The sequence below is a fragment of the Aspergillus brasiliensis genome (genome assembly GCF_001889945.1).
Source record: "Aspergillus brasiliensis CBS 101740 unplaced genomic scaffold ASPBRscaffold_7, whole genome shotgun sequence".
NCBI lineage: Eukaryota > Fungi > Ascomycota > Eurotiomycetes > Eurotiales > Aspergillaceae > Aspergillus > Aspergillus brasiliensis.
Window position 1 is genome coordinate 342,231 of NW_027137448.1, and position 21,963 is coordinate 364,193.

A 21,963-nucleotide genomic window follows, 5' to 3' on the forward strand; every position below is an offset into this window, starting at 1 on the left:
GTTTCATGAATGGATGTTTATGTGTGTTCTCAGGATGGTTTCTTTGATTTCCGCGGGGTTTTCAAAAGTTGTTCCTTGTCTCTGATGGAAAAAAAGGGAGGGGATGCCGGTGTTAGGAGAGCCCTTGGTCCTTGCGTTGGGACCGTGTACATACGCAGAATTTCGATGCCATATGCATCTATCCTACAATATACAGGATATCAACGTTAAAATATGGCTGCCATTTATCTAGTAAGAGTAGTTGGAATTGACCATGTAAGGGGTAACTAATCTAAATCTATGTGGAGTGTCAATCTAGTCTAGACTATAGAGTGTCATAAGGAAGAAGCGCATGCGGGAACCGAGGCAGTTTCCCGACGCCCGTCCGCGGCCACCGTCAGTCGCTCTTATCGCGCCCGGCTCCGGTTTCCTGCATCATCCGATCCATCGACCTTCCCTCATTTCCCCAGTCTTTCTCTCCTCCCTCAGTCTGGTGGTCGTCGTGTCCTTACCCCGACTCGGCTTTATTACTATCTCTTACTGTGATGGCATCTTCTTTACTTCCCGTCGCCCTGCAGAATAAACTGCTGGGCTACAGCAGGGCCCCCAGCACCCAGCTGGCGGCGGCACATCTGGACTTGTGAGTGGCCGAGCAGCTTTCCATTGCCCCCCGCGTCACTGCGGACGATCGCTCGCTCGTCGGACGTTTGTTTACCTGGAGCTCTATGTTAATCTGTATCTGTCAATCACCGGGCGTCTAGTCTTCGAAATATCGTATTTGTCCTCTTTATCCTTCGCTACGTTCGCAAGACATTCTATTCATTGCGCGGTTATGGCATCTTCGGCAGCATCCGCAATGCCTACGCCGCCGTCCGTCTCTTCTTCTATTCCATCTTCTTGCGTTTCCCCGGCGTCCGCGGCCAGGTTGATAAGCAGGTTTCCACAGCTATTGAGAATCTTGAATCGAGACTCGTCGCGTCTGGACCCGGCGTAAATCGGTATTTGAATCTGCCTAAGGAAGGATGGACCGCCGAACAAGTGCGCGCTGAGCTCGACAAGCTGGCGAACATGGAACACACACGCTGGGAAGATGGCCGTGTTAGTGGTGCCGTCTATCACGGTGGACAAGATCTCTTGAAGCTGCAGGCGGAAGCGTTCGGACAGTTTGGTGTTGCCAACCCCATCCACCCTGATGTGTTCCCTGGTGTTCGGAAGATGGAAGCCGAAGTTGTGGCTATGGTATGACCCCCCAGATCATCGATGGACATGCTGGCTCACTTGGATTAGGTTATGGCGTTGTTCAATGCCCCGTCGGACGGCGCGGGTGTCACCACCAGTGGCGGTACGGAGTCGATCATCATGGCATGCTTGGGTGCCCGCCAGAAGGCTTTCCTCGAGCGTGGCGTAAAGGAACCGGAAATGTATGTGATAGCTCTCATGCTATTCCTGCTTATATACTGACGCATGCCCGTAGGATCATCCCCGACACGGCTCATGCTGCCTTCATCAAAGCCTGCAACTACTTCAAGATCAAGCTCCATCGCGTTCCCTGCCCGGCTCCCGAGTACAAGGTGGATATTCCCTCCGTGCGTCGCCTGATCAACTCGAACACTGTCTTGATTGTTGGCTCGGCACCCAACTTCCCCCACGGAATTGTCGATGACATCCCGGCTCTGTCTCGCCTCGCGACGTCCTACAAGATCCCTCTGCATGTTGACTGCTGCCTTGGCTCCTTTGTTGTCGCTTTCCTGAAGAAGGCGGGCTTTGCGTCGCCCTATGAAGAGGAGGGTGGCTTCGATTTCCGCCTTCCTGGTGTGACTAGCATCAGTGTGGACACGCACAAGTATGGGTTTGCACCCAAGGGTAACTCGGTGCTCTTGTATCGCAACAAGGCCTACCGCAGCCACCAATATTTCATCTACCCGGACTGGTCCGGTGGTGTTTATGCCTCCCCATCTGTGGCGGGTTCCCGTCCCGGTGCACTGATTGCTGGGTGCTGGGCCAGTCTGATGAGCGTTGGCGAGTCCGGTTACATCAAGAGCTGCCTGGACATCATGGGTGCGGCCAAGAAATTCGAATCCTCGATCAAAGAGCACCCAGTTCTGTCGAAGAACTTGGACATTGTTGGCAAGCCCATGGTCAGTGTTGTTGCGTTCTACAGCAAGAATGATGCCGTTGATATTTACGATATTGCGGACAACCTTTCTGCCAAGGGATGGCATCTCAATGCGCTTCAGTCGCCCCCGGCGATCCACGTCGCGTTCACCATCCCTACGGCCGCTGCTGTGGATGCGCTCACCACCGACCTGGTCATAGCTGTGGAGGCGGAGTTGGCAAAGGCGGAAGAGAGAAAGCAGCAAGGCAAGGCGTACATTGTTAAGCGCGGTGACACTGCTGCCCTGTATGGCGTGGCTGGCAGCATGCCCGACAAGAGTATCGTGAGCCGCCTGGCTGAGGGCTTCCTGGACACCCTGTACAAAGCTTAGATTGGTTCAGAAACTCTCGCACTGTCTATATGGGTTAAAAAGCGCATAAGTTCTAAGATCTGCAAATAGCGGACCATTGGTGTTATGGTGTATAGGTTGGGTATTCATTCGTCTCCCTTGGAGAATTATTCCTATAAAACAGACGTTAAGACTTGCAACGCTTAGGGTTCATGTAGATCCCATTCCATCTGATAATAAGTGTAGTATAGTACAATGCAAAATCGTTGCGCAAGATGACACCCAGTACATCAGACTCAGACACATGATCTGATCAAAGAAAAAGCCGCTTGATGCATGCAATATCCACTTCATTCACTTCCCTTCTTCTCCACCTCCAGATGAAGAATCATCCATCACCTCAATCCCATATAGTACACATCCCAACCCAATCAAGACTTGCAGATGCCCACCGACATAGCAGGCATATCCAACAAATTCAGCAAAATATGAAAATCCCAAGACTCCAATCGCATACCAATCAATCAATCAATCAAAAGAGACCATTCCGCAAAAAAAGCCGAATCGAGAACAACCACCCAACCCCCTAGGATGGGTATCAATCAATCAATCAATCAATCAATCAATCAATCAATCAATCAAACCAATCTACTCTCCTCAAACTCCACCCCCGAAGTCTTCTCAACATAGTATCCCGGATCAGGCTTGCGCTCCAAATGCACCTCTTGCTTCGTGAGTCGACGATCAACTTCCTGCACCTGCACCAATTCCTTGACTTTCATGATTTGACCCGCCACGGACGGCGACACGGGGTGGAAGACGGTAGCCATGCGCTTTTTCAGGCCGAGGGCTTTGAGAACATCGTTGGTGCGGCGTGGAAGACCGATTGCTGAGCGCATGAGGGTGATGCGGAAGTAGCTGCTCATTTTGGTGGATTTGACTCTCGTGACGATCTTTCGTGTGGATATGATAGGATAATGGGTTGGTGGTAATGGCAGGGATTGCAATGGTGAGCAGGCTCGAAGGTGAATTTGAAGGTGTGAGTGGTATGCGAGGTATGAATGCTTGTTGCTACTCTTCAAAAGTGAAGCTGGGATGCTTGTTCATTCCGCAAATTTCCCGATGGCGGTAGCTGGGCGGGGAGTCACGTGGTGGGCATGTTTCTGCCGGTTGGCTGGCGGGCGGGCGGGAAATGCGGGTGGCATTTACTACGTACAACTTACTATGCTTGCGGTGTTAGCTACTTACTGTGCTGTATGTTTGGGTCTGATTGTTGATTCTTGGAAGATCGATTGGCTCGGTGAGCCATTGGTGAGTCTACCTCTTTCTTGTATGTGGTTGTTGGAGTTTTTATGGCTAATGGTTACTGTGGCGTGCAGATATACTCCGGAGCGCTGCGCGTTTAGGAGGGGATAACTGCTGCTAGCTTATGGTCTAGCTGTTACTATACTCAGTCACCCATCGGTCGGTTCGTTGATTTGTTTTCGAACCCTACGGTTTATAATTGCCCGTGGCGTGATAATACCCGGTCGGCTTTCATATCCCGGACTCGTTGAACGACTATACCGTGAGCTTCGACAGGCGCATCCCGACTGCGACAGCTACAAACCATGGCGCAAGACGACGGGACGGTGGCTATGCCCCGTCTGGAAGACATCCTCCGACACCCCGAAGACCTCGACAAAATCATGGGTCTGAAAGCTGAATACTCGCGCAAGAAAGCGGCCGTTGATTCCCAGCTGCGGGAAGGACTGCGCGACCAACTCGAGACCGTGCAACGCAGCATCAACGCCCTCACGGAAGGCCAGCGACAGGTCTCCAAGACAAAAGACGAGCTTCAAGGCATCGACAAGCTATGCGCGGAGTCGCAGACGAGCGTGGAGGACTTCTCGCAGATTGACAAGCTGGCCAAGGTGCAGAGGAACTTCGAGGCCACGTTGACGATGAAGAAGGGGTTGGAGGAGTTCAGTGAGAACCTGGCAGCGGTTGAGGATCTTCTGCGCGAGGATGATGAGGATCTGGAGAATCAGCCCAATCTGCTGCGGGCTCATATGCAGATCTCGAAGCTGCGCGATTTCAGGGACGAGGCTATGGATCAGATTCGCAAGGCGCAGGACCCGAGTAGTGAGGAGACTCTGGCGGATTACTTCCAGGGGTTGGATGGTGTGGTTGATTGGTTCGATGATCATCTGGGTACGGCGTGCATGAACTTGATCCCGCTGGTACAGTCGGATAACCCGGGGATGGTGGTGCGGCTGGCGGTTGTGGTCATGAACGAGGAGAAGAATGATCAGACGGTGCGGGCGTTGCAGGAGGCGCAGAGGGACCACCAGGACCTGGCAGACCGGTTCAAGTCGATGAACGTTGGCCCCAAGACGGTGCGAGGATACAAGGAGAAGTTCCTGCAGGCCATCGAGTTCTATGCGCAAAACCAATTCGAAGCCACCAAGGAGGACTTCCTGGCCGAGCCGGACAACCTGGATAAGAGCTTCCGATGGTTCTTCAACGACCTCTACACCGTGCAACAAGGCATGCAGTCTCTTATGCCGAAGAAATGGAATATCTACAAGACCTACACGGAGATCTACCACCGGATGATGCACGACTTCTTCATCGGGCTGATCAACGACTCCGAGCTACCTGCCGACAACCTCCTCGCCATCATCCACTGGACCGAGAAATACTACAAGAAGATGAACAAGCTCGGCTGGAAACAAGCCGACCTCAAGCCCAACATCCTGGACGACCGCGAACCCGAACTCATCCGCCAATGGCAAAACATCATCATCCGCGCCGTGGAAGACTGGACCAACCGTATCACCGAAACCGACCGCAAGGGACTCGTCGAACGCATCCCCGACTCCCTCGACACCAACCCAGAAGGCTGCTTCCGCACCAAGACCCTCCCCGACATGTGGCGCATGCTGCACGAGCAAATCATGGCCTCGGGCGCCTCCTCCCGCACCGACGTCGTCGAGGGCATCATCGACGCCATGTTCCGCGTCCTCAAAGCCCGCCAAGTGGCCTGGCAAACCCTCATCGACGAAGAATGCGCCAAATACAAAGCCCCCGGCGGCGACCTCCTCGACGGTCTCCAACTCCTCCAAGACTGGCTCGTCGCCGTCGCAAACGACCAAATCGCTTGCATCGACGACAACGAAGAATCCGGTCAACTGGGCTACCTCACTCGCTTCAAACGCGACTTTGAAACCATCGTCGACCCGAAATACATGGCCTCTCGCGCCATCCCGGAACTCGACGCCCTGCGCGACGGCTACGTCGATCTCAGCACGCACTGCCTCACCCAGTTCGTCGAACTCATCTTCGCCGTCGACTTCCGCACCACTATTCCCGACTTCTTCACCCAGAAATGGTACGGCGATTTCGCCGTCAAACGTATCACTTCTACCTTCGAAGACTACATGGCGGATTACTCGCCCGTCCTGCACCCCTCCCTTACGGATATTCTGGTCGAAGAACTCTCCGATGAGCTACTCGTCAAATATCTGTCTTCCGTGCGCAACAAGGGCGTCAAGTTCCGCCATAACTCGGATCCGTACACGGATAAATTCAAGGACGATGTCCTTACGGTGTTTGCTTTCTTCCAGAATTATCCGGATTCGTTTGCCGGCACTATCAAGATGAAGTGGCGGTTGGTGGATTGGTTGGTTCGACTGTTGGAGTCGGAGAAGGGGCCCGCTCTGGTCGCTGTGTATGAGAATTTCAAGACGGAGTATTGGGATTTGCAGCTCTCGTGGGTTGAGGCTGTGCTGAGGACAAGGGATGATTTTGAGCGCAGCATGATTAGTGCTGTTAAGGCGAAGGCGGCTGAGTTGTCGGTTGAGAGGGGGATGGAGACGTTGATGAGTAAGGTGAGGTGATGTTATTGTTTGGTGGTTGGCCTTTCAGCGTGGTGTTTGGCGTTGGTCGTTGTGTGTTTTATCTACTGTTTGTTACTTTTACATCATCCTGGTTGTAGACTATGTATGTACATGCTGCTGCTGCTCTTTCTTAGCCAAACATGATATACAAGATATCACGACCCGAACAGCAGGCTCTTCTCCGCTACGACGCGATATTTCTCCCCTAGTCGCGCATTCATGCCTTCGTCTTTGCCGTTGAGATCCGGTACGAGCTTCTTTGCCCCCATTTCGCAGATACATACCGACTCGATGGGGAAGTCCCTCGCCCAGACGAAGGGTGAGCCTTTTCGTGTGGAAAGACTACTCTCACCCTCTGACCCTGACCCCGAACCTGAGCCTTCATTATCAATGGCCCCTATACTGGGAACGGTCCCAGTACTCTCCATACCCTCGCCAGTAGTAGGCGTGTAATCACGATATCTAGCAAGAATCTCCCTCGCGTCAAAGGTGTATTGCCTCTTCCTTTTATCACCCTTGCCATCCCCTCCTCTACCTCCTCTCCCTCCCCGCCCACCATGACCACCACCCTTCCCTTTTGCATAGATAGTATTCACAATCGTAGCGTGTAGCAACAACGGGCGTACCTTGGGCGTAGATTTCGCAGGCGCAACAGGAGATTCAGGAGCAGGCACTATCCCACTACCGCCTGCATTATCCTCAGCCATATCTAATTGCTTCTGCTGCTCCTCACTGCCAATATCCACCCCACCACTTCCCTCTCCACTACCCTCCACCGGCACCGGCACCGGCGCAGGGGCAGGCTTATCACCCACCAAGAACCCCTCCTCAAGAAACTTGTCCCTCAGTCTCACGCAAAATGGATAGAGCCTGTTCGTGGGATCCACCGGCGCGGCGTGCAGGACCGTTGCTGCTTTTGCGCGGGGAATAGCGTGTAGGGATTCGAGAGATATGAGGAAAGGCGATGCGGGTGGTCCTGATGCAGGTGCTGGTGATACTTCTGCGTCTGACTGTGGTGGGATTTCGCGAAGCATGGCTTCTAAGTCTAGGGACTGCAGGAAGCGGATTGCTTGAGAGAGACGGTCGGGGGTGGGGAGGCTCATTACGCCGAGGGTGAGGTGGAGGGTGCCGACGGGGCGGTGGGCGGAGGGAGGGATGAGTGGTTGCGGTTGGAGTTGATGATGATGTTGTTGTCTATGTTGCTGGTGTTGGTCCTGTGGGGAGGGGAGAGTTGGAATTGAGGCTTTGAACGTTGCGAGGGAGGATTCGAGTTGAGGGAGGGATATGGCGTTGATGAGGGGAAGGCAGAGGAAGTGGGTGAGTGGAGGGCGTTTTTCTTTCTTTGTATTTGGTTGTGAATTTGGGGTTGGTCGTTGATTGGGCATGGTTCTGTGATGGTGGTGGTGGTAGTAGAGTCGAGAGAGTGAGAGGCTGAGCTGCAGCTGGAGGTGATTTCGGGGTTGCAATGGTAGTATCGTATGGGATGAGATGCAGGGTCTAAGGGACCTGCAGGGGCGCATTGAGAGGACGTATTCAGAGAAGTGGCTGAATGACTCACATGCGAGAGGAAATAAAGCAAGTAAAGGATTGAGTGAGGCTGTGAGATGATGAAGTAAGAAGGAAGATGAAGTTGGAAATGAGCTAAAAGGTATAGCTCTCTCCACAGCCAATGACAGCCCGCTCCGCTCCGCACTCGATGATGTGATGCCATCACTTCTTCTCTTGTTCTTGTTCTTCCTCTTCTTCTTTTCCCTTTCTTCCTCACCACCACCACACTGTCAATCACACCAGCACAATGAATCCAACCATGTACTCCCGTCTCCCTAGAGCAATCCTCTCCCCCGCCGCTGCAACTGTCGCCCGTCCTTCCCTCCGCGTCGGTGCCCGCTTCGCAACAGCAACACCACTCCAGTTCCAACCTCAACCTCAATCCCAGCTCCCCCGTCGATGCTTCCACGCCACCGCAGCAACTCGCAAAGGCATCTTCCCTGATTCTGCAGACCCTCCGTCCCCGAACCCTCAATCCAGCAATGTCGCCGGCGCAGCCACCCACGTCACCGAGCCCTCCCCGTTGTCGGACTCGGAGTACCACGACCACGCCGAACACTATCTGAACGTGGTGCAGAATGAGATTGAAAAGGCCCAGGAGGAGGGATCCGATGTGGAGGCTGAGTATAGTGTTCGTCCTCATTCACTCTTCCCACACATTCCTCCCGAGTGACGGTCCCGAAAGGGGGAAAAAAAACAAGTCAAACTGACAACGAATGGATGGATTATAGGCCGGCGTCATGAACATCAGCGTCCCCGGGGTAGGCACCTACGTGCTAAACAAGCAGCCCCCCAACAAGCAGATCTGGTTGAGCTCGCCGATTTCCGGGCCCAAGCGGTACGATTGGGTGGTGGAGGGTGACCAAATGCATGAGAAGCAGGAGTCCAGGCCGTTTATTAACGGACAGTGGATTTATCTCCGGGATGGGTCGAATCTCACGGATCTGTTGAACCATGAGTTGACTCTCAACTTGCCGAGGGATGTGTATAGTGAGGTTCTTGAGTAGGCTGGATTGCTTTTCTCTCTCTTGGCCTAGGGAAGTGAATAGCTTTCGTATATCTACGGCTGGGGAGTTGAGGGATATTTGTAGGATATGGATTGATGTGTGTGTGTGAGAGAGTGTGTGCTAGTTATTTAGTGTTGTAGTCCCTGAGAGTAGATAATACAGTTCGGCGCGGTACTCGTTGAGTAGAGTACTTGTGCGCAGATAACATATCCAAGTGCACTCTTGATCGATCCCTTCGTCATTGACTCATTCAGCCGGCGCATGTAGCGCGCAGATACAGACATCTTGCGTCGCATGCGCCCGTGTTATACTGGCGCGGCATCGGCTCTGCGCCTGCGCCTGCGCTCTTTCAGCGCAGCAAGCTATAGTCATATAGCATGTCGAGCATGTGCCATAGCAGCAGTAGCTCACAAGTCATGCCAGCGATGTTCCTCAAGGTTTGGCATAACACGTCTCGCAGCCGAATACTTTTGTCGCAGAGCGCAACTCTACCCGTGGTCCGTTCGTTCACTCGTCCGTTCGAGGGGTATCGAGAGCAACCAAGCGTAGTAATCAATCGTCTGTCCACGAGCAATCCAATCCAGCCCAAAGGTAGAAAAATCCCCAATAACATATCAGATATCCCAATATTTAAGCCTGAACAGCAACCGCCGCTGACCCATTCTTATCATCACCATCCTTAGCAAGATCGGCCTAATTATCGCAAAAATAAAAGTCAGCTTCTTGAGATCTTTCAGGCAAAACAAATATACAGAGAAAAAGAGGGAGGGAAGGAATATACCTCATCGAAAATCACCCGAATCATCAGACTGCAACTCGGACAAACCGCAATATCCTCGCCATCACGGAGGTCATCGATAGCGATTTCAAATCGGTCGCCACAGGGACACGGGTAGTGGTAGATCTGGAGCGCGGGGTCGAAGGTCATGTCTTCGATTTCAATCTCATCGTAGATGGAGAGGGCTTCGTCGGTCATTTTGTCTTTCTTTTTATAATATAAATCTTGATTTGACTCTGGGGACAAATAGGAAAAGAAAGTTGGGGTGATTTGGTTCCTGAGTACAAGAGGGAAATAAAGTGGGCTACTATCGTTATCAGTTGAGTGGATGGCAAAAGAAAACTTTTGGCGGGAGGGGTCAGGTGATTGCGGGGTTGGTGATTGGTTCATTTTGGATCTACTTAATTGATAGTACTATGGCTTGTAGGGTATTTGATAATGATTGATTATTTAACTTATGTTCGTCTCAGGGTATCTATCGTAAATACTAACTAGGTCTATACATGCAATCGTTCAATCTCCATCCTCACATCCTCTACCTCCTGGATCAACGATCCATACTGTCGCGCAAGCTCCTTCATCGGTCCGCGCCCGGCTCCATCCATACTATCCTCGTAGCTCTTCAACTCCTCCAATGCCATAGCTCGTCTCTCCTCCAGTCGTTCCCTCGTATCCTGAAGATGCTGATGGTACCGGTGTAGCGCACCCACCACCTCCGGGGTGTGTATCGTCGCGAGAATGTCCAGCTTCGTAACACTGCAGTCATCGGATCACATTAGCCCCTGTTCTCCCCCATTCCTGCCAAGGTAGACATACTTAAGCTTCCCCTCTATCCCCTGCGCCACCGCAACAAGGTGGTCCGCCTTAGCCTTCGCTGCCCGAGCCATCGCCCCATGTTTCGCCCGCTCCAGGAGCATCACTGTGCGCTCCAGCACCGCTGCCCGCGTCGCGAGCACCTCTGCCGCCGTCGCGGCCATCCGAGTCCGAGCTGCCGGAAGCTCCGTCAATTGTACCTGGCGCAAAGCGCGAATCCGGTCCTCGAGCTGGGAGGCAAGTGAGACCTGCGTGATGGACCTGAGCATGGCCTGGCGATTGCGTGCGCGGGTTGTTCGGGGCGGTTCATTAGGTACTGGTGTCAAGCCGGAGCCTGCGGAGTCAGATGTACCTGCGTTGGCAATTGTGCGGATGTCGTTGAGTGTCGTGGAGAGGATAGTCGATAGTGGAGTGGCTATGAGAGGGAGGTTGGAGTAGAATTCGTCGATGTCCGGTGCGAGGAGTACTTGCGCGTCTGTTGCTGCATCGTTGGGATCGTCGTCAAGCTCAAGTAAGTCGGGGGAGGACTCGAGGTAGAAGGTAATTATGGCGACAGGGTCTCGGCACTTGGGTGAATTGAGAGTTAGCCAGATTGATTGCCCTTGAGTAGGTTGGTGTTGCTAACATCGTCAGGGAGTCCGCTGTCCGGGTCGAACGCCAGCCGTCGCAAGGCTTGCTTCTTGATTTGCTTTTTCGCGTCTCGTATGCGGCAGGCTTTTACTTCCTATATAGCAGCATGGCAAAGTCAGAAATCAAGTTTGAGATGGTGGATGGCTCGATCCAAAGTCATGAATAGGAGATAAGAGACGTACTTCCACAACGGCTTGTCGTGCCGGTTGCGCATCCTGGGCGCGAGTAGAGCCATCTGGATTCAGTAAACTGGTCGTCAGGTGTGTATAAAGTCTCTTGAACTGAGGATTGTTGTCAAGAATGACCGGGTCGCATGGTGGAATCATGATTCATGGCAGAGGCTGTGCGTAAGGCTCTCGGGTCGCAGGTGGAAGCGCATCATTCATCCATCAACATGCGGCGAGCAATCGGGCGGCCACCGCCTGATTCCCGTGACCTGGCGATCTATAGTCAATAAAGATGGTGGATAAAGCATGGTCTACACTCTACAGGCACCGTCATAGATATCATATCATAATACAGAGCTGAATTTTCGCTTCCGTTTTCACATTTCTTTCGTAATCATACACGCACCCAGCCTTTCAGCATGCTTCCTTCGTATCCGACCCCGTCATCATCGCTGCTGATGAACTCGACGTTCGCAAGCTCAACGGAGATCCAACGCAACTCCATCAAAGAGAGCCCGTCGAATGCTGGCATCCAGTTGCGCTGCTGGTCGTCAAACGTTCTCCAAATCTCCCCAAAGAGCACCATATGTACAAGTGCACGGCTCAACGCCGTTCGCACTGTCCTCCAACATGGAAAATGAAAAAGTAATGAAAATGAAAACACAATCGCTAGGAACAGAAGTAGAGTGATAGAAGATAAACAAGCTCATTAGTGGGTGGAAGAAGAAGAAAAGAAAACCATGGCGTAACACGCAGTGGGAATTAACTACTGAAGTCATGAGGCACAGGCCCAGCAAACAGAAGAACAACATGGCTTGCCAGAGGCAGCGATCATTTACTCCTCCTCGCTCTCCTCGGAATCATCTTCAGAGTCGTCGCTGCTCTCATTGGCTTCGACAGAGGGCATAGGGTCTGGAGAACGGCCGCCGCCGCCACCACCCTGGAACCGAGACAGATTGCTTTCGAGCATGTTGATCTGAGCTTCTTGCTCGTACTTGCTCATGGGCTTATTCTTCTTCGGCTTCGGGGCGGCCGCGTTCGCCGCCGCCGCAGACGCAGGATCCTCCTCTACCACATGCGGCGCGTTCTTCTTGACGAACCGAAGTAGCATAAGGAGAACATCGTTAGGAAGCTCATCAATGTCGAGCTCAATCTCAGCCTCTTGGGTACCCTGCAGAACTTTGTTAGAATCTTGTTTCGAAAGACCGCTTCGAGTAGAAAACTTACCTTAAGGGCCGGGACATTAGTCTGAATGATTTTGAGCGCTTCCTGCATCTTCTTATCTGGAAGGCTACTAATCCCGTTGGAGATGATCTGCTTCTCATGGTAGGTGACCCAGTGCTGCTTCTCCGGTTTTGCTGAAACCTTGGTGGTAGTGCTCTTCTTCTCCTTCTTAGGGAGTCCCATAGTGCCAGGCTTCTTACTTTCCTTCTTCCCTGGCTTGGTCTTCCCGAGCTTTTTGCTTCCCGGGGGGGTCTTCTTTTTCTTTGTGATAGCTTCGATCTGGCGAGACATCTCTTCCATCTGCCTCTGCAGCATGCTGAGCTTCTCGGCATCATAGTCGCTTTCCTCTGCGTCCTCCTCGCTCTCTTCTTCGGAAGACTCTGCACTGTGATGCTCGACATGCGGTTCATGCTGCTCCAGATACCGTGTCTTCTGAGCCCATTTCTTGTTAAACTCTTCTTCGAGTCGCTGGCCCGCCATGTAGGTCGGGTCGCCCGGAATGTTGAACTTGAAACAGTTCTTCAAGATGAGACGCATATCAAGCTCGAACTCCTTGGCGTTCTCATACTGGCCAGCCTTTAGTTTGCTTTGCACAGTAGAGAAATCCATCGGCTTCTTGATGATGCTGTGATACGTAGGGATATTGAGCGCGACAGGATCAACGGGGTGATAGAAAGGCATCGCGTAAGTGTAGTGCTTCGGCTTGTGCAGCTCGTCCAGTACCTCCTGGCAGAATCTCAGCTCCCACTGGTACTTCTTCTTCTTGGGCTTGGTGGAGTACGGGAGATCGCGCTTAGGAGGATGGATAGAACGCTTAGGACGCCCATCAGCATTAGCAGAATCGCGGCGGATCAAAGGAAGGCCTTCTGGACCCAGAGCGAAGGTTGTCGCCTGAGGAGAAGCGCCCGCGGCGCGAGCCGTGCTAGGACTAGGTGCGGGTCGGTGATCTCGTCGGACTGCCGAAGGCTTGGAAACGGGCTTCTTCGGCTTCTTCTCCTCCACCTCATCGGCTCGGGGTAGATTGGCCATCTGCTTCTCGAAGGTGACCTTGAGCCTCTGCCCCTCTTGAGCGACAAGGTGGTCGGGACCGTTGAATGTCAACGCATTCTGAACCATGAGGTTGAAGTCATCAATAACCGCCTGCGCAGTCCGATAAACGTTGTTTTTCAACTTCTTTTCAATGGTTCCAAGGTCCATGGGCCGTTTGATGAACTGCGGGTAATGGGGGACATTCAATTTGATGGGATCCACGGGCTCTCTGTAGAAGCGGGAGTCATGCATCCGCTTAAGGCTCTGGATGGACTTGGAGAGAAACTTGTGCTGAACCTTGGTCATGGTTGATTCTCCATTCATCGCCCGCTCCGAGCGCGCCTCGGTAGGTGTAGGCAAATCGGGAACCTTAAACTCGGCCGACAACGCACCTTCACCTCCGATCTTGGTACGCTTGGCGGCGGGCTCATCGCTAGGATCGGGTTCGCGCTCCCTGGAAAGCTTCGTTGGGGAGGCTGGAACATCCGGCGCGTCACGCATCTCCTGATCCACGGACTGCAGTGGCGGCACCGAAGGCGCCGTGCTGGTAGCCTGTGTCTGCGCTGTGCCCTCCGGCTTCGCACTCGACGGATGATGAGGCAGTTCGGTTTTCACAGCGGCGGAATCCTTTGATGGCTGAGCAGTGCTCTCCACTTTGGCATCGGACGGCGCATCAGTGGATGGCTTTGATGCATCCTGAAGCGCCTGTGTGTCTTTGGACTCAGCGCCACTCGCACTGTCACCACTAGCCTGTGCAGCCGCAGACGTCTTTTCACTGGCGACTTCCTTCTTCTCCCCAGTCGCAGCGGAATCCACATTTGAAGGTTTGGCTTCTTCGGACGCGACGGCTGGTTGTGCAGAAGTATCTGCGGTCGGCAAGGATGGAGTCTTGGGCGGCGAGGCGGTCGCGGCTACGCCGTTGGTGTTGGAAGTAGACTCGGCAGTCGTTCCGTTTGCCGTGGCAGACTTTATCTCCTCTGTCGGCTTCTCTGCACCGTTGACGGGCGCGTCTGATTTAGCGTTGGCTACAGCATCTTGACCTCTGCGATCCCATTAGTAAACAAACGTCGCAGGCACAAAGCGCGATCAAAGCAAGCAGCGGAACATACCCTGTGCGACCAGTATCAGCAGGCGAAACTCCATTGGGCGACGGCGGCAATTGAGGCTTCTCCTCTTTGATAGCAGAGGGAGCCTCGGGAGGCGGCGTCGCCATTTGAGGTCGCTGAATTTTCGATTATGTCCTCCGACGGGACCGGGGGTACAAAAAGAATCTAACAGGCAGCGATTCTGGTCGCAGGAGCTGGTCACTGGAATCGGAAAGTTTAGGGGAGCGGCAGTAACACAAATCAACTGAATAGGTACTCTCTGCGGCTAACACAGACTAATGTATGGATTTTCGGTAATCGGCGAGCGACAACAGCTGATTAGATGACAGAAGACACACAAGGGTAGACGGGTGTCTTGCGCAGGCCACAGATGGGTTGCGACGCCACGGAAGTTGCAAGAGATACAAGAAAGGATGGAAGATTAGCGCGGGCCGGAGGGGGGTGGAGAATGCGACAGGAAGGAGGAATATTTATATTGCCAAGAGGACGGCGGGCGGAAGATAGCCTGCAGTCACGTGGTGCGGCAAGTACCGGTGACTAAGCGAGAGGCAAAGGTCGCCAGGCCGAATAGGGGAAAAGACGGAATTCAATGAAAAGAAAGGGACTAGGGGGAAAGCAGCAGGTGAGAGAAGACGAGATAAGGAGAATGTCAGTTGGAGCTCAAATGCTCGTCAATCCACAAAGCGCACGTGCCAAGCCTCGATGGCTGCCTGAGGCCAGAACCAGGTGTTGATGCCTGGAGTGAAGTGAAGAAGGGGGAAGCGATGAGGAAGGTACAGTGAAGTAAAGTCCGTGTTGTCGGCAACGCGATGGAGTCGTTGCTAATAATATTAGGAGAAAAAAGGGGAAAGGGGCGGGCCAAAAATAAAAAATGGAACCCAAATAAGCAGCTGCAGTAGCTGTGGCTGGGGATCGAGGAGCGCGCGACGCGAATGACGCGTGAATAGCGTGTTTATGAAGGAAGGAGAGATGGAGCGCAGTCCAGGGGCAGCCGAGGACACAAAGGGCGGTCGAAGGGGCGGGCGTGAATGGCAGGGTAAAGGAAAGCGTGACCGGCGCGCAGCTCTCTCAGCTCAGCTCCAGAAACAGAGACTGAGAAAGTCGGAGGGGGTGCTAGAATCCTTAAGTACGAACGGCCGCGTTGCGCCCGTCCGTCCTCTGCCGCTAACTCCATCGGCCACGCTAGTCCCAATTATTCTAGTTCAAGCCATTCCGCAGCCGCTGATTGGCCCAGGGATGACGCGTTCTACGAGATACGAGCTGTTATTGGTTGTAACCAACCCTGGACGGTGGACCCAGGTTCCGGGTACCAAAAGTTCCCTTTGTCGGAAACATCGAAAACAACAAGACAGGTGTGAGCAAAAAAAAAAAAAAGTTCTTCAGCTGGTGAAGACAACAACATGAAGTGGAAATGCAACCAGGCATTCCACACCTTCCCAAATCTTGGGGGAATAACGATCGGCACAGAGCTCCCATCAACCCATTATATCAACGAGATGCATCGTGATGATACTGGAGGTGAGTCAGGTCAGATATGACATACCCAAAAATCTGTCAGGCATTCAAGCGGTATAAGAAGTGCATCATGGATTCGGGGTGAAGCCTGTTGAGCTGGACGCCGAGCCAGGCTGTGGAGGTCACCAGACCCGATGAAACCCCAGGGTTAGGCCCTGAACCCTCCCCTTGCGTCGGATCCGGACTAGGCTGGGTGTGCCTGCTGATGTAACCAACCACTCCGGCCCAAAGCTCCGATTCCGATTCCGAATGACAAACACCATTTCGCGAGCTGGCCCGCAGACCGGTGAAAGGGTATCATGTATAAGAGCTGTAAGAGTGGCGGCTGCTGTGGCTGCGGCATTTCCAACTGGCGTTTGATGAGTTACCTTGCTCACAATATTGCTGGGTTGACTGGATGACTCGTCTAGGCAGCCGTAGAGTAACGGTGGCGCCTGCTGCCACTCCTAGTTCTGTTGGTCTCGATCAGAAACTACCCCAAGTGTGCTCCATCATCTCGGATATGTCTTGCCTCAGCACAGAGCCCCCTAACTTTTTGTGGATCAAGACGTGGATACCTGCATAGGTAGCAAGATAAGTCCAGATGAAGTGTGAGTCATTCTTCGTATAGTCAACAAGGTCAAGTGCACCCGACGTAACCCCCCTCTGTGAGGAATAAGCTAGATGGACCCATGGAAAGCAGTCACCAAAGAATGAACTTATAGTTGCGACAGTGATCATGTGAAAAGGACCCTGTAGGCTGTAGTGATTAGTGAAAGGCTTGACAAACCTATTGTCACCACCCAAAGAAGCTGAATGTGGAGCGAACGATGAGTGTGGAATCAGGGAGGAATATTGCAGCAGTGGTTAGTTGACTGCAGAAGACGCGGGGTCAACCATTCTGAAGGTTGCCCAGGTGCGCGAATCTCACAGTGAACAGAGTCATTATAGCAGTGGGCCTGAAACACTCTGCAAAGAACAATATTGCATATGAGAATTGAGAGAAATGTAAGCAGAAATGATGAACAGATCAGTTCATCAGTCAGTCAGGCCCAGAGAATCTTCGCATTGGGGGAATTGAGAGGGCGCTGTTAGATCGACGTCGAAGGAAGAGGAGAGAGTTCTGTGCTCGCAGAGAGGGAGAGAACCACTGCCTGCTTAGTTAACCATTGACGATGTGCTGCAACCCGCGCGGAGGATTAGATAAGACGCCCGGAGCGGAACTAAGGTTCACAGGCGACTAGACCGCAACGGGCCAAGCGCATCTCTACAGAACTTTTTTTTCCTCCTCAGCATCAACGGCCCAGCGTACGCCGACGGTTTGCAGCTCAACTGGCTTTCAGCACAAGAGGTTCTTTTCCTTGTCCGCAGCGGGTCTAGGAATTCTTGTACATTTGGGTGTCTGCTCTGCGACACGTTCTCTTGCATTTGCTCCTATCCCGCCTCAGAGCCAGCCAGTTCAAAATGGGCAAGAAAGCGTCTCGCCCGCCCGCGACGAAAACTTCCTCCGCTGCGTCGCCCGCGGCATCCGGCCTCACATATACCGGGAATAAGTCCTCGATACTGAAGGCTTCGTTTGCCCCGTCGGAATATCAATTGGCGCTTTTTGCTTCGGTCATCCAGGGTCTCGATGCTCAGCATCTCCGCATCCACGATACGAATACCGGACGGTTACAATGCGAGCATGTGTTGGGTCCTAAGGAGACGGTCACTTCCCTGGACTGGGGTTACTACTCCAGCGCAAAGAAAGATCGCGATCAGCAGTCCAAGAAGAAGAGGAAGAGACCTTCCGACGTCAATGGCAACGGGTTCGACCAGGGAGACGTAGTGATTGCCATTGGTACCAGCGCTTCTGAAATCCGCATGTACTCGCCCGTGGAGGACAAGATCGTTGGAACGCTTGCCAACGGCCATGAGAAAGGTATCAAAGACTTCAAGTTCACATCCAGCCGACCTGGACAGGAGGGTTGGAGTATCGGCGGTGATAATAAGCTTGTGCAGTGGGATCTGTCCACCGGGAAGACGACCAGGTAGCTCTTTCCCCGAAAACCTTGGTACCGCCCGACCTCTTTTCACCTAACTGTTATCTAGGACAATCCATCTTCCCAGTACATCGACCCTCAGCACACTTGGACGCCCACTTCCCTCGAACCCACCGGTCATCTGCGCCTCTCAGACCCCGTACGTCGTTAGTGTAGAAAAAGATGAAGCCCCAGTCACCTTCGATGCGATGCGGAACCCGATCAAGAACATCATTCCTTCTTCTACGGAATCTGCCGCTACCGGACTGTTCCTCGCTGCCGATGGTGACCGTTACATTACTGTCTTCGATGTCGAGAAAAGAAAGCTTGCCCTGAACCTCGTGGCCGAGAATGGTGTATCATCAGTGTCTCTGTACACTGGTGCGGAACGGAAGGGTACCACTCTGCCGGCAGAGAAGCAGGTCATCGCCGCGGTCACGGAGGATGGCACCATCGAACTCTTCACTCGGCCGTTCGTGCTGCCGAACGATCAGTCCACTGCAAAGGGCGCCGCTAGCCTCAAAGCCAGATCGAAGCAGGCCATCCGGAGAGCTGATGCTCAAATCAAGGTTACTGTGTCCGCAACATCGAATGCCCTGGTTTCCATGGTGGCCGCTTCGTTCGAAGGTCCGGATTTGATTGTTGCGTGGGCCGAGGGCGGCGTTGTTCCGGTTTTCGAGCGGATCAAGTGGCTTAACGAGGAGACGGACGACTTGCTTTTTACCGGCACCAAGCAGATCGCAAAGACCAAGTCCGGTTCGGTTCTGGGATCGGTCACGACAAACGGAGCGAGAGCCGCTAACGAGAACCAAGTCGACGAGTCCAAGGCAATTGTGGAACAGGGAAATGTCATTGAAGATGATATCGAGATGCAAGACTCCAAGGACGCTGCTTCCGTAGCTGGCAGTGACGAGGAGTCCGACGACGAGGAGACAGGATCCAAGCAAAAGAACCAATCCAAGCAGTTGCAGAAGACTGACGCGGACAGCGATGTCGAGATGGGCAATGCACAGGAATCTGGCTCGGAGGAGGAGGAAGAGGACGAGACGGGCGAGCCTTCTTTCGGAGAGCTCATGCGCGCTAACCAGGAGGTCGACGTGGAGGCTGAGCTTGAGGACGACGTTCATATGGGATCGCTTGTTCCAGGCAAGCCCAGCGCAGCCGTGCAGCAGATTCCCACGGGTGTCTCCCTTTCCACCGTTCTCACCCAGTCCCTCAAAACTAACGACAACGGCATGCTCGAGTCATGCTTCCACACTGGCGAACTGTCCATCATCCGCTCCACGATTCAGCGTCTTGATTCCTCCCTTGCAGCGACCCTACTTCAGAAACTCGCAGAGCGCCTCTCCACTCGGCCGGGCCGCTATGGCCATCTACTCGTGTGGGTGCAATGGACCTGTGTCGCCCACGGTGGAGCTCTCGCAGGCAAGCCCGAGCTTCTGAAGCGGATGTCCACCCTTTTTAAGGTCATGGAGCAGCGCTCCTCCAGCCTTCCTTCTCTGCTTCTGCTCAAGGGCAAGCTGGACATGCTGGACGCACAGCTTGGCCTGCGTCGGTCGATCCGTAGTGGTGAGGAGGCCATGGAGAGCGAAGATGAAGATAACATCATCTACGTGGAGGGCCAGGAAGAGGATGAGGACGAGGACAGCGACGTCGACGCCAAGAACGTGACCACCCCGCGGAAGTCGATACGCGACCAGGCCTTCGACGAAGAGGAGTCTATGCTGAACGGTGTCCAGACCGGCGATGAGTCCGAGGACGAGGAAGACGAGGGTAGCGAAGAGTCGGAGGAAGAGGACGAGAACATCCTTGACGTGGAGGCGGAGGAGTCCGCCGGATCTTCCGATGCCGAGGAGTCCCTGGAGGAAGATGAGGATGAGGACGACGAGGATGCGGAGAGTGCCGGATCGATGGTAGATTTCATTGCGGACACAGAAGACGACGAGTCGGAGGATGAGCAAGCACTGTCGACCTCGAAGCCACCACCGTCCAAGAAGGCCCGACTGAGCGGCGGAGGCCGAGGAAAGGGGAAGAACAAGGGCAGAAAATAGATGCAATCGTCGATTGATTGATGAGAAACCTGAGACCCTCGACCTTCCCCTGTAGATCTTATACCCTGTTCATCAGCACTGTTGTGTCCCCGGATGATGGTCTTGATTTATACTACTATACCTTTTTTTTTTTACCACAACCACTACCACTACTACTACTATCCTCCCACCAAAAGTCAGAGAAAGGACCAGGAACAAGGCCAAGGATTTCAATTTTTCCTTTTTTCATTTTTTTTTTCGTGTTTACGTTTGTTGGTTATATTTATTATCTATCATCTTGTTTCACTATAACATGCATCATTGCTAGACTTTGGAGGGGGGCGGTTAAGGAGCGGAGTACTACTTTGAATATATATTATGATTCATCTTGATCCAACTGATGTAGTAGCAGTAGTAGTCTACTATTATGGTGCTACTATCCTGAAACAATATATAGTACTGATCTAGTACTCATAAGGGCCTAAGAGGATGCACGAAGATGGTAACATAAAGGTAAATATACCGTGTATAAAAGTTACTTACGGTTGTACATCGTTACCAATAATTATATAATTTACTTCGATATATTAGCTACTACTATATACAACTACCACCACCACTCTACTCAATCGCCATCCATCCAGACTTAGTACTAGTAGTGAAACACAGCAGAGTACAAGCTACTACTAGTAAGTACACTACCATCACAATCTGTATATTAGTATGATATCTACAACATCTCCCCCACCCCACAAGCCCCCCTATGTAAAACCCTATGCCCCGGCACCTCCCTCAACGCGACCTCCAACGCCACGGTGCTCTCCTGCGTCGGATAAGTAGTATAATGACCCAACGCACTAACCTCAGCCGTATCCAAGGCCAAAATCACCCCGTTCCTACCCCCGACTATCCATGCCTCGTCGGTGGAGTTCGGGAGTGTGATGTGCGCGACGCCGGAGAGGAAGATGACCCATCTAGAATTATCTTTAGCCTATATGACAGTGCATATATAATTTGTGTGTTTCTTTGGGAAGAGAGAGGGGAATGTCAGGGTGTGGTAAATGGACAAGGGCACTATGTACTGAATCGTGGGAGCATTATGGCGGCCGCCATCATAGCCACCGGGGATGAGATGGCTAGTTGCGTTGCTGGTGACGGGCCCGAGGGAGAGCATGGCGGTGCCGGAGACGCCGGCTTCGGAGGAGGTGGAGTAGCCGGGGTCGAGGGCCCAGCATTCCAGGGCGGATTGATTATTGTGCGCGGTGAGGGTGGTGATGTTGAGGGTGTTGGGGAAGACGGTGGTGGATGTGGTGGTGGTGTTGGTTGATGCTGCGAGGGCGGTGGTGGATGCAGCTAGGAAGGTGGTTAGGAAAGTAGTGTAGAGGAGAGTCATGGTGGGTGATTTATGGTTTATTAAAAGATAGATGATGTTGATGGGTAGATCGTAGTAATATCTAGAGGGGTAAATAATTGATCTTATTCAAAGGAGTGAGCCTTGAGAGAGAGAGGAATGCTTAGTATGCTGGGAAGGCAGCAGGGCAGGTGGACATATTTATTGTTCAATAACTACTAAATACTACTTATATACCTGCAGCCCTCTCAGGGAGAGTTCACCTCCAACTCGGATGTGCGAATTTCTTCAGCATTAAGCACGATCTGGCGATCAAAGCTTGAGTCTACCAAAAAGCGCTATTGAATGCACGAACTACCCCGAATCAAGGATGATCTGCGCACCGGTCTGGTTTCTACTTGCTAAATTCGCTCGACCAGCGACGGTCTATTGCCGAAAGTTAACAATGCAGCCAAGTGTCT

The 21,963-nt window shown here is 52.8% G+C and overlaps 11 protein-coding genes across 11 annotated transcripts; 5 read left to right on the forward strand and 6 right to left on the reverse strand.

Moving 5' to 3' along the window:
- Nucleotides 1-524: 524 nt before the first annotated feature.
- On the forward strand, nucleotides 525-2,465 carry ASPBRDRAFT_196474 (sphinganine-1-phosphate aldolase DPL1; the record flags this gene model as incomplete). Its single annotated transcript, XM_067620995.1, has 4 exons — nucleotides 525-619; nucleotides 741-1,218; nucleotides 1,267-1,400; nucleotides 1,454-2,465. The coding sequence occupies 4 exons, from the start codon at nucleotides 525-527 to the stop codon at nucleotides 2,463-2,465; spliced, it is 1,719 nt and encodes a 572-aa protein (XP_067478177.1).
- Nucleotides 2,466-3,061: 596 nt separating this feature from the next.
- ASPBRDRAFT_127584 (mitochondrial 54S ribosomal protein uL30m) lies at nucleotides 3,062-3,349 on the reverse strand (the record flags this gene model as incomplete). Its single annotated transcript, XM_067617987.1, has 1 exon — nucleotides 3,062-3,349. The coding sequence occupies one exon, from the start codon at nucleotides 3,347-3,349 to the stop codon at nucleotides 3,062-3,064; it is 288 nt and encodes a 95-aa protein (XP_067478178.1).
- A 684-nt stretch (nucleotides 3,350-4,033) lies between these two features.
- On the forward strand, nucleotides 4,034-6,304 carry ASPBRDRAFT_127742 (SNARE-binding exocyst subunit SEC6; the record flags this gene model as incomplete). Its single annotated transcript, XM_067618000.1, has 1 exon — nucleotides 4,034-6,304. One exon carries the CDS (start codon nucleotides 4,034-4,036, stop codon nucleotides 6,302-6,304), a length of 2,271 nt encoding a protein of 756 aa, XP_067478179.1.
- Nucleotides 6,305-6,381: 77 nt separating this feature from the next.
- On the reverse strand, nucleotides 6,382-7,981 carry ASPBRDRAFT_597489 (uncharacterized protein). The gene is made up of 2 exons (XM_067628107.1): nucleotides 7,863-7,981; nucleotides 6,382-7,810 (listed from the first exon to the last, which is right to left on the reverse strand). Coding segments are annotated over exons 1-2 (1,353 nt in total). The 5' UTR covers nucleotides 7,865-7,981; the 3' UTR covers nucleotides 6,382-6,459.
- Nucleotides 7,982-8,066: 85 nt separating this feature from the next.
- ASPBRDRAFT_43804 (frataxin family protein) lies at nucleotides 8,067-9,101 on the forward strand. The gene is made up of 2 exons (XM_067625063.1): nucleotides 8,067-8,483; nucleotides 8,584-9,101. The coding sequence occupies exons 1-2, from the start codon at nucleotides 8,100-8,102 to the stop codon at nucleotides 8,857-8,859; spliced, it is 660 nt and encodes a 219-aa protein (XP_067478181.1). The 5' UTR covers nucleotides 8,067-8,099; the 3' UTR covers nucleotides 8,860-9,101.
- A 388-nt stretch (nucleotides 9,102-9,489) lies between these two features.
- On the reverse strand, nucleotides 9,490-9,835 carry dph3 (CSL family zinc fnger-containing protein; the record flags this gene model as incomplete). Its single annotated transcript, XM_067620996.1, has 2 exons — nucleotides 9,490-9,552; nucleotides 9,641-9,835. The coding sequence occupies 2 exons, from the start codon at nucleotides 9,833-9,835 to the stop codon at nucleotides 9,490-9,492; spliced, it is 258 nt and encodes an 85-aa protein (XP_067478182.1).
- Nucleotides 9,836-10,065: 230 nt separating this feature from the next.
- On the reverse strand, nucleotides 10,066-11,439 carry ASPBRDRAFT_43807 (uncharacterized protein). The gene is made up of 4 exons (XM_067625064.1): nucleotides 11,263-11,439; nucleotides 11,076-11,174; nucleotides 10,454-11,016; nucleotides 10,066-10,393 (listed from the first exon to the last, which is right to left on the reverse strand). The coding sequence occupies exons 1-4, from the start codon at nucleotides 11,404-11,406 to the stop codon at nucleotides 10,135-10,137; spliced, it is 1,065 nt and encodes a 354-aa protein (XP_067478183.1). The 5' UTR covers nucleotides 11,407-11,439; the 3' UTR covers nucleotides 10,066-10,134.
- A 643-nt stretch (nucleotides 11,440-12,082) lies between these two features.
- ASPBRDRAFT_196481 (putative transcription regulator BDF1) lies at nucleotides 12,083-14,713 on the reverse strand (the record flags this gene model as incomplete). The annotated part of the gene is made up of 3 exons (XM_067620997.1): nucleotides 12,083-12,418; nucleotides 12,475-14,542; nucleotides 14,610-14,713. The coding sequence occupies 3 exons, from the start codon at nucleotides 14,711-14,713 to the stop codon at nucleotides 12,083-12,085; spliced, it is 2,508 nt and encodes an 835-aa protein (XP_067478184.1).
- A 482-nt stretch (nucleotides 14,714-15,195) lies between these two features.
- ASPBRDRAFT_55599 (uncharacterized protein) lies at nucleotides 15,196-16,259 on the forward strand (the record flags this gene model as incomplete). The annotated part of the gene is made up of 4 exons (XM_067627410.1): nucleotides 15,196-15,332; nucleotides 15,670-15,958; nucleotides 16,028-16,133; nucleotides 16,183-16,259. The coding sequence occupies 4 exons, from the start codon at nucleotides 15,196-15,198 to the stop codon at nucleotides 16,257-16,259; spliced, it is 609 nt and encodes a 202-aa protein (XP_067478185.1).
- A 1,305-nt stretch (nucleotides 16,260-17,564) lies between these two features.
- Nucleotides 17,565-20,172, forward strand: ASPBRDRAFT_128047 (WD40 repeat and Utp12 domain-containing protein; the record flags this gene model as incomplete). Its single annotated transcript, XM_067618022.1, has 2 exons — nucleotides 17,565-18,130; nucleotides 18,192-20,172. The coding sequence occupies 2 exons, from the start codon at nucleotides 17,565-17,567 to the stop codon at nucleotides 20,170-20,172; spliced, it is 2,547 nt and encodes an 848-aa protein (XP_067478186.1).
- Nucleotides 20,173-20,881: 709 nt separating this feature from the next.
- ASPBRDRAFT_55601 (uncharacterized protein) lies at nucleotides 20,882-21,544 on the reverse strand (the record flags this gene model as incomplete). Its single annotated transcript, XM_067627411.1, has 2 exons — nucleotides 20,882-21,125; nucleotides 21,234-21,544. 2 exons carry the CDS (start codon nucleotides 21,542-21,544, stop codon nucleotides 20,882-20,884), a joined length of 555 nt encoding a protein of 184 aa, XP_067478187.1.
- Between the last annotated feature and the right edge of the window lie 419 nt (nucleotides 21,545-21,963).